The sequence below is a fragment of the Scomber japonicus genome, chromosome 13 (genome assembly GCF_027409825.1).
Source record: "Scomber japonicus isolate fScoJap1 chromosome 13, fScoJap1.pri, whole genome shotgun sequence".
NCBI lineage: Eukaryota > Metazoa > Chordata > Actinopteri > Scombriformes > Scombridae > Scomber > Scomber japonicus.
Genome location: NC_070590.1, coordinates 20,663,820 through 20,676,202, shown reverse-complemented (window position 1 = coordinate 20,676,202; position 12,383 = coordinate 20,663,820). Strand labels below are relative to the sequence as shown.

General features: G+C 39.9%; 1 protein-coding gene across 3 annotated transcripts in view; it reads right to left on the bottom strand.

The window, feature by feature from the left end:
* gria3a (glutamate receptor, ionotropic, AMPA 3a) overlaps window positions 1-12,383 on the bottom strand; it is a 72,648-nt gene that overhangs the window by 15,822 nt on the left and 44,443 nt on the right. For all 3 annotated transcript variants that reach the window (XM_053332354.1, XM_053332351.1, XM_053332352.1), the window contains 7 exons: window positions 12,001-12,162; window positions 11,478-11,645; window positions 11,048-11,152; window positions 8,521-8,628; window positions 6,321-6,527; window positions 4,433-4,806; window positions 1,332-1,530 (listed from right to left, as the gene is read on the bottom strand). In XM_053332354.1, coding sequence (XP_053188329.1) covers window positions 1,332-1,530; window positions 4,433-4,806; window positions 6,321-6,527; window positions 8,521-8,628; window positions 11,048-11,152; window positions 11,478-11,645; window positions 12,001-12,162 — 1,323 coding nt within the window. The remainder of the gene's footprint in view (window positions 1-1,331; window positions 1,531-4,432; window positions 4,807-6,320; window positions 6,528-8,520; window positions 8,629-11,047; window positions 11,153-11,477; window positions 11,646-12,000; window positions 12,163-12,383) is intronic.

The following is a 12,383-nucleotide window of genomic DNA, read 5'->3' as shown; positions in this document are numbered from 1 at the left end:
GTTCAAGGCCAAACAAAAAGACAGAAACGTGCTGTTCTACCATAACTGCATTTTAGAATATTTACACTAGACGTCTGTAAATCTCAGATGAGATGGTAAGATGTGATTTTATAAGTCCCTGTGGACCGATGCAGAGCCTGAAACAAACACACAGTGCCATCCTAATAACTGAATCTAACAAAGAGTAGGGTTTGTATTTATCAGACGTCTCAGGCTCACTCCGAGCAATCACACAGAGAGACCAACTAGGACTAAAAATAGACACAGCTCAGAGCCGGACACTGGATGTGAATGACATTTCCATTTCCGAGGAAAGGGACGCCTGCTTTGAGATTGCATTTTTGTGACAGAGGCCCACAAATTGGAATTATAATGACAACTTGTAGTTCTTCAAAGTTTTTTTTTTACCTAAGTTTCAAACATATACACAGAAGTCACCTGACAGTCAGACTGACCTGCCTTTTTGTTTCCCTTCACTCTTTCTGAGAGTGCAGCAATTAAGAGACCAACACAGAACTACATCTCTCCAATTTGAAGCAGAGTCAAAATGATGAACGTATTAAAAGACCCACACAATTGTTCACCTTTTAATGGCCAACACTACTTTATCTTTAGACTTCTATGCATTGTGTAACCTTGATGAGAATGTCTGCACTTTTGCATTGGCAGCCCTTTGACTAGTGGAAATAGAAATGAATCTGCATATTAGAGGAGGCCTCGTGAGGCTGATCAAACTTTGTTTTATGACTGTACAGATGGTTGGATGAGGAGCAGAATTGTACAGCTGAATTACTCCTTTTGCCAAAAAAGAAAGTGTAAAGCTGTAAAACCACAGTTTGATGTGAAATTAAATTGGGAACAAAATGGATTTGCAAGCATTTGCATTCTGTCCAAAGCATAAACATAATACCATCATCTAGTTTTGTGGACACATTAGGACTGAGACATTTGTACATCCTATAGGATGAACACTTATAGGTGTTCATCCAAATGCAAAAAGCTGCCATTTAATTCTAGGCAGTTTAATTTTTGAATAAAAGTTTATTTATAAAACACTGTGCACTACTATTTTATGATGTACTGAATTCATCTAATGTACTTATAGTACAAGTACTTTGGAAGTGCTGTATAAGAGCAAAAATACGATTCTAGATATTCTTTTATTGATTATTCATTTGATTTATTACTTGGTAGATAATAAATCAAAACCCACAGGACAGCTCTGGAGACTTATCTGGGACTGTGCTTCTGGCCAACACTGACTACTGTCAGAGCAGCCCTCCTTACACACTGCAGCGACAACATGGATGACAGCCAGTTGAGACACTCACCCTAAAAAACTCCTTTGTGGAGCCTGAGTCTAGCGTCCCATAAGCGATCTCTGTCTGCTTAGCCAGGTCCTCTGCGCTTTCAATTGGAGAAACCATCCTCTCCACTGTGAGGAAAGCAGCCAGGTTTGCTGTGTAGGAAGAGATGATGATGAGGGTGAAGAACCACCACACTCCTCCAACGATACGCCCAGACAAAGACCTGAGAGGAGGAAACAGAGCAGACAGACAGACATGAGAGCAGCATGCTCATTTCTACACAGGAAGGGGAAGGAGGAGCACTGTCCACTGTGTTTGTTTCCCATTCAATACAGTGGCGTGTATAGCTGATTAATTATTTTAAAATAATAAGCATCATTACTTCTATAAAACTGTGTCCACATTTAGTTTGGAACTAATTCAGGTGAGCAACCAGCTTAGATAGCCAAAAATACTCAGCCCAACAGCAGCCTAAATCCAGCAGCCTGCAGACTTATGCCAGACCTGTGATGAGCGATGCCCCAGAGTCTGTCCAAGATGACTTGGGTTAAATCCAGAGACAACAATGGCCCCTAGCTAGCCTCTGTACTGTGCTACTGTGCTACTGTGCATTTTCCTTATCACTGGTGAAATAGAACAGGTTCTGGTCTTCAATTAAACATTAACAAGCAACTGTGAGCATTTTGGTACGCCTGGTAGTTTATCTGCTACATTTGTTAGAACATTTAATCTTGTTCAACTGCTGTCAAATTTAACACTCACAGCCACAACTTTAGACCACAGAGAACAGAACAAGTCTGAGGTAAATGCACCATGAGGCTCGGCCTGTTATTGAAGTCAGGGTGTGATGAGCCAAAATGCTCTATCACACAGATACTCCCATCCTGCTCACTGGTCCTTAACCAATTATTCACAGTTTTCACATCTGCGTAAGAGGCTCCGGCTTTAAATCTGTGCCTGGCGGTTGAACCCAGGGTTCATTTTTTCAAATTTGACTATATTCTCTGGTGGCATCCTCAACTTCCACCATCACACACATCCTCCACTGAGCACGCTGCTCTTAGATGAACTCGCTTTTCTCATTTCAAAAGGGGATCCATTTGCACTGCATCGCTGCATTGCAGATGCTCTGGATTTCTCAAAATATATTGTTTTCATAGCTTATTTATTCATTCATTCAGTTTGGGATTCAGAGTTACAATCAAAACCTACAGTCTGCAGCAACTCCATTATTAAAAGTTGAAAAGAGAGAGTTTTTCAAAGTATGTCTGTAAATGTCTGAGGTAATTGGGATAATTATCAAGAATTACATTATATTAAGGTCAATGATCATACTTGAGATGTTTTGGTTTAAACATGGTTGAGTCAGAAGAAAAGATGTTGGAGCTAAAAATGCACCCAAGATTATATAAAGTATTATTATAATGCTTCCTTTTCTGGTGGCTATAGTTTAAAATACAGGCCAACATAATACTGTGTTCAGCAAAAACGATAGACTCAGCATTTAAATAACTAAAGACCTGTGCAGCTGCAAGCCATCAGGTTTGTTTAAATTAACCTTACTGCACCTCCAATACAGCATCACTACTGGGAAATCTGTTTATCTTGAAAGGTTTTCTGCCGAATTTATGTTTTACCAAACCTCTTTGATACTCTCTGCAGCAGAATGTTCTTTTGATCAATCATTTGTCTTACAGGCAGGGTTCAGTTATCTATCACTCCTGTTGTATTTACTGTATTAATATTTTTAATAATGAGTGTAAATGACACATCTGTGCAGACTGCAGTGTCTCCTATTCTTGTTCTTTAGTTTAATAGCGGTTATGACCTTGAGCAACAAAAGTTTCCATTCAAAAACAGCTTGAAAAGAAAGTCCTTTGGCAGCAAAGTAAAATCCTACATTTACCATTTAATTGAATTCTTATGATTTGCTGTAGTCTCACATATTTGCACATTTCAGCTTCAAACAAGCTTCATCCTCTGTGCTTCTTTAGTGCATTGACTGGAGTTATGTCCAACTACAGCCCTAAATCATTTCTGCATATAGACAGTGAAAAGCTATTTAGATGCACTGATTATTACCAGCTTTCATCCAGAAACTACACTGCAATGACACACATTAGACGAGCAGGAAATAAGAGGCACTCATTTTCACTCTCAGAACTTCACAGGATGAATGTGGGTGGATTTTTTTGTAAAGCAGATTTTCTTGTTAAATGATAAAATGTGTTATTTCTATCACTGTTATTAAACATGTGCATTATTACACACACTAACTTACATCTTTATTATCCCATATTATATTTTTACACTTAGATTTTGTCCTTGTGTGTATCTTTCAGATGTTTCTTCGCAGTGAATACTTACAGCTCTCATTGTGTTTCCCTAATACAAGAATAAAGCCTGAAAAAATGTTAAATCTCCCCCACCATTGAAAACCCACATTCTTCTGGCGGCACATCATTAATCACTCCATTCACTGTCAGACTAATCCAAAACTGGTCTTCAACCAGCTTTTCTGCAGTCTTCCAAAGTCCCAGAAGAAATGATGATGGGAGCAAGAATCCTTGAAGAAGAGGTCAGGGACATCACAACAGCGATGAGTTAAGAGATGGGTGGATGAATGGATGGAGGGGATGAGTGGATGGCCATTGAATTGGGAAAATACATAATGTAGTTACGGTGCTTCATCAAATAAAGGCGATGATGGACTTCCACATGAAATACATTATATGCACCAAGTTGATGACCGTAAAATGAGACATGCAGCAAAAACACGGTAGCCCTCCAAGAGTCATGAGGAATTCAGGCAGCTACTTTGACTGAAATGTAATGACCACTATGCATTTTACAGCCCTCAGCATGGTGGATATAAGTTATTTTGTGGATGCAACGCATCAGTGGCAGCATGCAGCATGAAAACAAAGGGATGTAAAGTGGAGTGAGAAAGAAATGGGAGGGAAGTGCATTGTAGGGAAGGGTGAGATTAGGTGAAGAGCAGCAAAACCAAGGCTCAAAATAACCTATATGCACCATGGCAGGATGGAGATGTATGTACAGGACTATAAAATGCAGAGATGATGAGGACAACTGAGAGGTGGTGGAGAATGAACACAACAACCAACCTTGGTGAGATATCGCATCCTTGCTGCATGAAGGCGCCCAGGGAGAACCACAGGCTATTAAAAATCCCAAAGTCATTTGGAGGGTCTGGAGGGCTCTGAGGGTCTTTGGCCTCATCGTTCTCATCCAGATGCCATTCGTAAGGGCTGAAACGGCTGACCAGGAAGAGCACCACACTCACGCCAATATAGGCAAAAACTATACACATCCAAATCTCATAGGCCAGTGGGTCCAGGAAGGAAAACACCCCGGGCTTGGACTTTTGAGGCTTCTTAATCATAATGGAGATTCCCAAGCTCATAAAGGGCTTAGAGAAGTCTATCACTTCCTCCCGTACCAGCGTTATAGTTAGGGGAGCCACGGCTATGTCAGCTCTCTGTGAAAATAGGAACAGGCACACTGGGAGTTAGTCTTTCAGCACAAACCATAAATAACCAACCAAAATATTAAACATTGATTTATTACAGCAAACACTGATAAACAAGTGAAACCAATAACACGATCATTTATAAGTCACACTGTCTTACTTCACATCACATATACAGGGCCAGCTGGTGATATAGAGCACTCAGCTTTAATGTAAATTCATGAAATAAACAGATTGGACGTGGTGAAATGTGGCAGCTTAGAATAAACTGAGTAGCAGACCAGTGATAAAGCCAGCAAGAGGGGATCTGCCATTTGAAAATGAGTCACTCAGCATTTGTGTTGGCTAATGTCTTTGTCTCGATCCAAATCTCCTCCATGAATCAAGTGGTGGGTTGGAAGACAGAGGTGGAGGAGCTTATATAAGCAGTCCATGAAATGTGAATCAGCCTGTTAAATTCACCTCCATCAGATCCTCTGCAAAGCCCGACAGACTCATCAATTAATATCACGCTGCAGTGACAATTCTTTTGCAGAGATATGCTTTGAGGAGAGGGTGGTATTGTAACTGGACCCCATACTGGCTTAGAAACATAAAAATATTTAAAGCAGAGGATTCATGTCTTAGATAAATGTAAGCTGGGTCTCTGCCCGTTATTCATTCTTGAATGAAGTCATTTACATCTGAATGGTGAATTAATGGAAATGCATATTCAGCGTTAATACAGAAATACAGAATGGCCGTTTCAATTACATAAGGGGTCATCGCTCTACATCTAAGCAGTTACTACTGGGAGGTCTGAAGTAAAATAGTCATAACTGCAGAAAGAAAGTACAGGTATTGAATTGAGAAAACTGCATTGAAGCATTACTTGCATGCAGATCTTTTAGATTCAAGTCTGCCATGAGAGGCTTTAAACATTATTCATTCAGCAGCTGGGGTCTCATAAAAGATGCAAATCATCTTGTTAAAGTCAGTTTGAGTGTGAGCGATCCTCAAGACGAATGATAAAACCAGCGGAGGAGATTTTACAGGTTGGAGAAGGGTTTCCTAAAAATCACTCATAACCCACTTTCTAGATGTTTTTCCACATGACAGATCATGATCAGGTGTAATACAGCTATAAACTGATTACAGTGTTTTCCAACAGGCTTCTTCACCAGCTGCTACAAGTCTTCATATTTGCTCCCTGGTGAGTGAAGTTTACAACAACAAGGAGTGAAGGAAGAGTGAGTTTTTAAAAACGCTTGCTTATCTGACAAGGATTGATAAAATGGGATATTTTACATGCAATAGTCACTTTAGTCTTGCATCATACACGTTTGGTTTAGTTTTAAAAAATGAACTGAGTGAGTTTTATAATCTTCTGCTTTAATGTAGAGGATACTTCAAGATATTTAAGCCTTACAATAAAACAATAATTTGAACAAATCTTAAGGGTGAAGTAGCAGGAAATGATGAAACAGATGATGAACAGCTAATCCCCATCCCCTTATGAGCTACACAGGCGGACTGACACTTACCCCATAAACCAGTTCACCCACCATCCCGTTCCACGTCTTGGTCTCTGGATCTCTGGCTCCGTACTTCCCATCCGGAACTATTGACAGCTTATATTTTATCCCCACATGCTTTGCAATTTCAGAAGCTAAATCGACACAGTAGCCTTCATATCTGTCATTCCCATCCATCTGCACATAGTTTTTCTTGTACATCACATACGGAGCTTCCTGTTAATTAGACAAAGTTTTGAGTTCATAGTCAAGAAAGCACACATCCACAGTGGCGAGACCAAGGTCACACAAGGCCTTGATTGATACTAAAGCATGCACACATGCTGGGATGACAAGCAAACATGAGGGGAACACGAACAGACAGACCAAGAGGAGGTTACACAGACAGTGTCATTTACAGGGATGTCACTGGGGGATTTGACAGGCTAAAAAAGCAGGCCCCTGCTGGAGTAAAGAGGCCGACTGGGCCAGCGGGAGGAATGAAGCATCCAACACATATAAAGGAAGCAAAGCAGGATGTCAGGGCTCCCTCATGCTGACCTCACCCGTAAGCTAAATCTGTGGATGTGAGCAATAGATGGGGGTTGCATGTGCTTTGCAACAGCATGGCAAAAAGGGGAAGGGCAAGCTGAATGGAGCACTTTTCCAGTTCATAAAGTAAATGTCAGTGACAGCAGAAAGACTTAAGACATAAAAAAAACTGCAGAGATGATCCAGTCATCTTTCAAATATTAATGTGCAAAAATGTGCGAGCCACATCAGAAGAGTAGTCTTATGACAGAATAAAATGTCATAGCAATTCAATTTTCTTTTCATTCATCACTATCATGACAATAAAATAATCTGCTTGTTATGTTGATCATACTGATCCACATCATGTCTGTGCTTTGGATTTCAATCAAATATCATCTTATTCCTCCTCCATGTAAAACATGTTTGCCATTAAACCTCCTTTAGATGAACAGACGTCACCTTGGAGATATTCAGCAACAGTGATTTACTTCTTTACTTTACTTTCATATGGCATGTACATGTTTTGGTGAGGTTATTTGGCTTACAAAAGAGTTCATATAATGATGACTTTGTGGTTCCAGATCTTCAGCGTAGACTTTCATCTTTTGCTGATGTTTTTACAGGATGCGACAGGCTTTCTTCTTCACTGTTTGAATTCCTTACTTTCTCTTCCATCCTGAATTCATGTACAATGTTATGAAAGACAAAATGAAAGAGCCGCACCCTACAATGAAAGGGAGGCCTTTCATTGAATATAAAGTTCATATTGAAGTTATGGGAAGTAGGAAAATCAACATGAGGTAAATGAGATGACTATGACACATCTAAAATAATAGTTGATCTTATCTAAATCAAAGGCATGCCTGGCAGTGAGAAAATAATGCAATGGCACTACTCTTCTGTGTTTTTACCCTCACTCTGAATATTGTTGTCTTTCTAGTCTGTTCATGAGGATAATGAGTTTCTAGACATTGAAATGGAAATGTATGACTATTACATTCTGAATTTGCCTAAGATGCAAACATAATAGGCAAAGTCAGAAGGAACAAGAGGCCATGATTTTAAATGTAAGATAAGGCGTACCTTATTTTACATTTAAAAATGGCCGATGATTACTGACCTGCAACTAATGGATCATGATTTAACTACCACTGTATTACCCTAAACCTAATATACTGGGAGCACTGGCTTCAGAGAAAATTTACAATTCAGTGCTTAACTTCTACGGAAGAATCGGGAAGTCAATTTGAACAAAGGGATAAACAACCAAAGGTTGGTGCCTTTGGCTGTTTATGTCTTTGTGTGCAGATCATTTCATGTCTCCAGTGAGACACAATTGTCCATAGCGACACTGACAGTTTACTTAATGAGAGGGAAACATTGTTACTTACGTATGCACTGAATGTGAATACAATGGTGTCTATCTTTTATAATTATCATTACCAAAGCCGTTATTGTGATGTCACTACTACAACAGCCCACTGTAATATAAAAAAACCAAAATGCTTTGGCACCCACACGGATACAGTTGAAACACTCTTTGTGAATCGACTGTTTCAACATGTAGTGAGTGGATGGAAAGCAACTCAAAATAAAATAATTCTACCCTCCCAGGACAGATTGCAACAATGGACACCTTGACCTTGAGTGGCAGAAATCTTAATGTGAAACACTTAAAACCTGCTTGAGAGTGTACCATAATAGTAGTGACCACAATTGTTCGGTTTTCCACAGAAGAGGACTCGTTGGTGACCTGCTGATCCATTATATATACAAATTTTTCGTACTCATTCCAGTAGCCGATCTGAAAACAACACAAACGTTCACAGTTATCACAAGAAGCAGAAAGACATTTTTACAGTAGAGCCTCCCAAGTGCGTGTGAGTTGGTCGGCTCTATCTGTACAGCTGGAGACAGAGTTGGTTTTGCCTGATGTATGATGTTATAAAAAGCTTGTAGTGGTGCTTCTCACTTCACCTGGGCTACACTTCAGCAGAGTAGGAGTAATCTATTCCTGGATCTGCAAATGTTCTCTTACATAACAGGAAAGTAGCATCAACAGAGCACTTGAAGTCTGATAAAATTAATACCAGCAAGGCAAACTTAATAGCCTGAATGTATCCTATCAAGCCAGTGCAGTAGGATGTTCTACTGTGCTATTAATACTACACATATCACACACACACACAGTATAATCTAACACAAAAACAAACACTAGCCTGTGTCTGCTGAACCTCCAGTAGCAGCATTTTTTTTTATTTCCGTTACACTCTGATGTATTCAGCTGAGAAGAAGTCAACGTCTCCCAATTCTGGTAGCTATAATGCTCAGTACTCACTCTGTTGTCACTGCAGATTGTCTCACACTGAGTTTGGATGTGTGGGCCGCTGCGATGTATGGTGCCTTGTGAGCTGAGCTATATGGACAGTATGGGGCCACTTCCTTTTGGTGCCAGCTTTTGTGGGGACCTTGTCAGAGTTCAGGGTCATGGAGTTCGACAAGCTACAGCCTCAATGCTCTGTTTGTGTATGTGTTTGTGTTGAGACAGCTGTGTTTTTGCCCTTGGCCTGCCCAATTATACAAAGTCCAATTACAGTAGAGCACTGAGTGATCAGATGGGCGCTGTCAAACCTGCACAGAATTTTAAAGTCCAACTGAAAATACAGTAGTAATTCCCTTTAGCAGTGAAATATCCTATTAAAGTGATTTTAAAAACAAATGTAAGTAGTTTTTTTTTTGTTTTTTTTTTGAAAGGAAGAAATAATTTGGAGATATCAGAAAGGATCAAGCAGAGTTGAACTGGTCAATTTTCATCAATGTGAAAAGGCTTACTCTGTTAACTGTAGCTAACAAGCCAATAGAAAATAGACAGTGTTCTTTTAGTGGCATTGAAGAAAAAGAGTCTAATCATTCAGCATCTAAGACTAACTAAAAGACTTTGACACATGCTACAGCTGACAAGCTAACAGGCTAGATGACTCGTTCGAGCAAGCACACTTTTCCCCAGTGGATATTTGTTAGCTCATTTAGTGAGCCGAGGCGCAAGACAACACGTGTCCATGCTTGTAAACAAAGGGGACACGCTGTAGCTGAAAGCTAATGTGCATTGTGGCTCACAGTGATTCTTTTCTGTCCATGTCTACTGATGTCTAGCTGTCCCTCATTGTCACATCACAGCAATGATCAAATAGCAGTTTCTGCTTTATTCAAATACAGTGTAAAATACAATAAAAATATACATTTTCTATCTTTTGGATACTGATTTTTTTCCCCTCAAAAGAGAATAAAATGCATGTAATTTACAGAGCAGATCTGCTGCTTAAAGCAAACTTGTATTTTAATCCTGATACAAGTAAATACTACTGTTGGGATTCATACAATATGTCCACCAGTCAATACAACTCACTGGTGATGTAATGGACGTGAGGATATTATCAGATTGAGAGGCTGTAAAATTTGCCTCACAAGAGCTGCTCACCCACCTAACAGCTTCAGTAGCAATGATGCTCTACAGGCTCTCTCAGAGGATTCTATGTAGAAAACGCTGAACTGAACTTTAAAAAGTCACATTTAAATAGCATATACACATATACAAAATATCAGTTACAGATAATCTTGCAAAACTGGCCCACAGGCTTTACTATGGTTGGTGTTGTCTGCCAAGGGTCCAATTGCTTAATTTAATTTCAAGTAGGCTGTACAAAAGACGATTGACAGTTCTGTGCTTCACTTAGGCATCACCATGAAGCCTTTAGACTCTTGACTGGACTGATGTACCACCTGCTGGACTGTCAGTAGTAGTATCACATTTTCAAGTTGGGAACATATGACAGCTGTTCTGTAAACACCAAACTTATTTTCAGTTATCAACTATAACCTGTCTGTGAATAAATGTGGCCCTGTCATCATCTAAACAACTACTTCCCAAAAGTTTGTAGACTGACCCAGCTACCACCTGCAGGGTTGTCTCCAGATTAAAATCTCAGAGGGAATGTGAGCTCACATGATTTGGGTTGACTTTGCAAGACCGGGCTACTGGCAACTTCTGTCCGCATCAAAATCAAGCCTAAATCGCGTACTGCCAACATGCCATGAGAGAGCAAAATCCTCATCACAGAAACTTGCCTGTGTATATACTACTAGTTTTCCTAATCCTATGAAGAGTAGTTTATTATACATTAATTAAGTTATAATGATGTTTCAGAGGCTTTGTGCTCACTTACCTTCCTGGGGCCTCCTGACTTCATCTCATACACATCAATTGTGTAATTAGATCTTCTACCAAATGTGTCAAACTGGATGTTTCCCGTCATACCTTGCACTTGGACCTGCCAGGCACCAAGAGAAGAGTGATAACACCCTTTTCTAACATACAGCTTAAACATAAACAAACGTTTTTGATATATGGCGTATTATGTTATCTACAACGCCTTACGGTTTTCCTTGTGTGTTTTCTGTGAAAGATGTATTTCCAATAGTATTGTCAAGGTCTGAAAGTGTCTTGTGTTTTTATATTCTCAGTTTAGTTAGTTTAGATCAGTATTTTGTGCAAAATTAGCTACCATGAAGGTAAAATTGGTAGCAATGAGATAAAGCAAAGAACTATAAGTAAGCGGAGCTGTATACATAGACATTGAACACCCTCAGTCCTACCATTTTAAGGGCTCTTTCTATGTCGATGCCTTGGCTCCAGGGCACAGCAGGGTTGGCAAGGCAGTCACCCGCACTCCCCCTGCGAGACACGTCCACTCGCTGGCGACGAAGATACCGGAAAGCCTCAGCAATCACGAGGATGGCATCATGGGTTAGTGCTGATGTGTACTGAGACAAAGCCACAAGAAACAGTGACATCACCAGTGCAGACAGAGCATGAGCTCAGTACAAATACTTGGTATGCACAGAGAACAGAGCTACTGGTGTAAAAAGTAAGAAAATCAAAGCCTTGCATTTTGATTGACATGAAAATTGCGTGAGTATGAAAGCCGCCTCTATTCAAGGACATGCAGGTGACAAGTTATTTAAGCAACGCCTTGCTGAAAACATTCAGATTGACGTATTTTCTCATTTCTGCAGAGTTACTGCCTCTAAACTTGGAAGAAAAGGGTGAGAAAAAAAGGAATCTTTGAAGATGTTAAATAAAATGTAACTGCAGCCTCGGCAGCTATGCCTCACTGACCTTCAGTGGAGTGTTTTTGGCTTCTGGAAATTCTCTTTCATCCAGGCGCTCCCAGCGTTGGAGGAACTGCTGGACGATGGGGCTGTCTGGGTTGATGATCTGGAAGCCTGTGATGTTGGCTCCACCAGAAATAACCCTGTCCAGGCTCATGTTGGAAAAGCCCTGAGAGCAAAGAGCACAACTGGCTAGCAGAGAAATGGATCATTAGCAGCTAAAAAAACATTTCAAAACTGCTTAAGCTTCTTCGTTACATTATTTCTTGTCTTATTTACATATCATTCTGTTTAATCATTCCCAAACTCAATCTATCATGGCTACATATTGAGAGAATTATCTTAAAATACTAAATTAGTCAAAAGTGTTGCACTTCTTTGTACTGAATT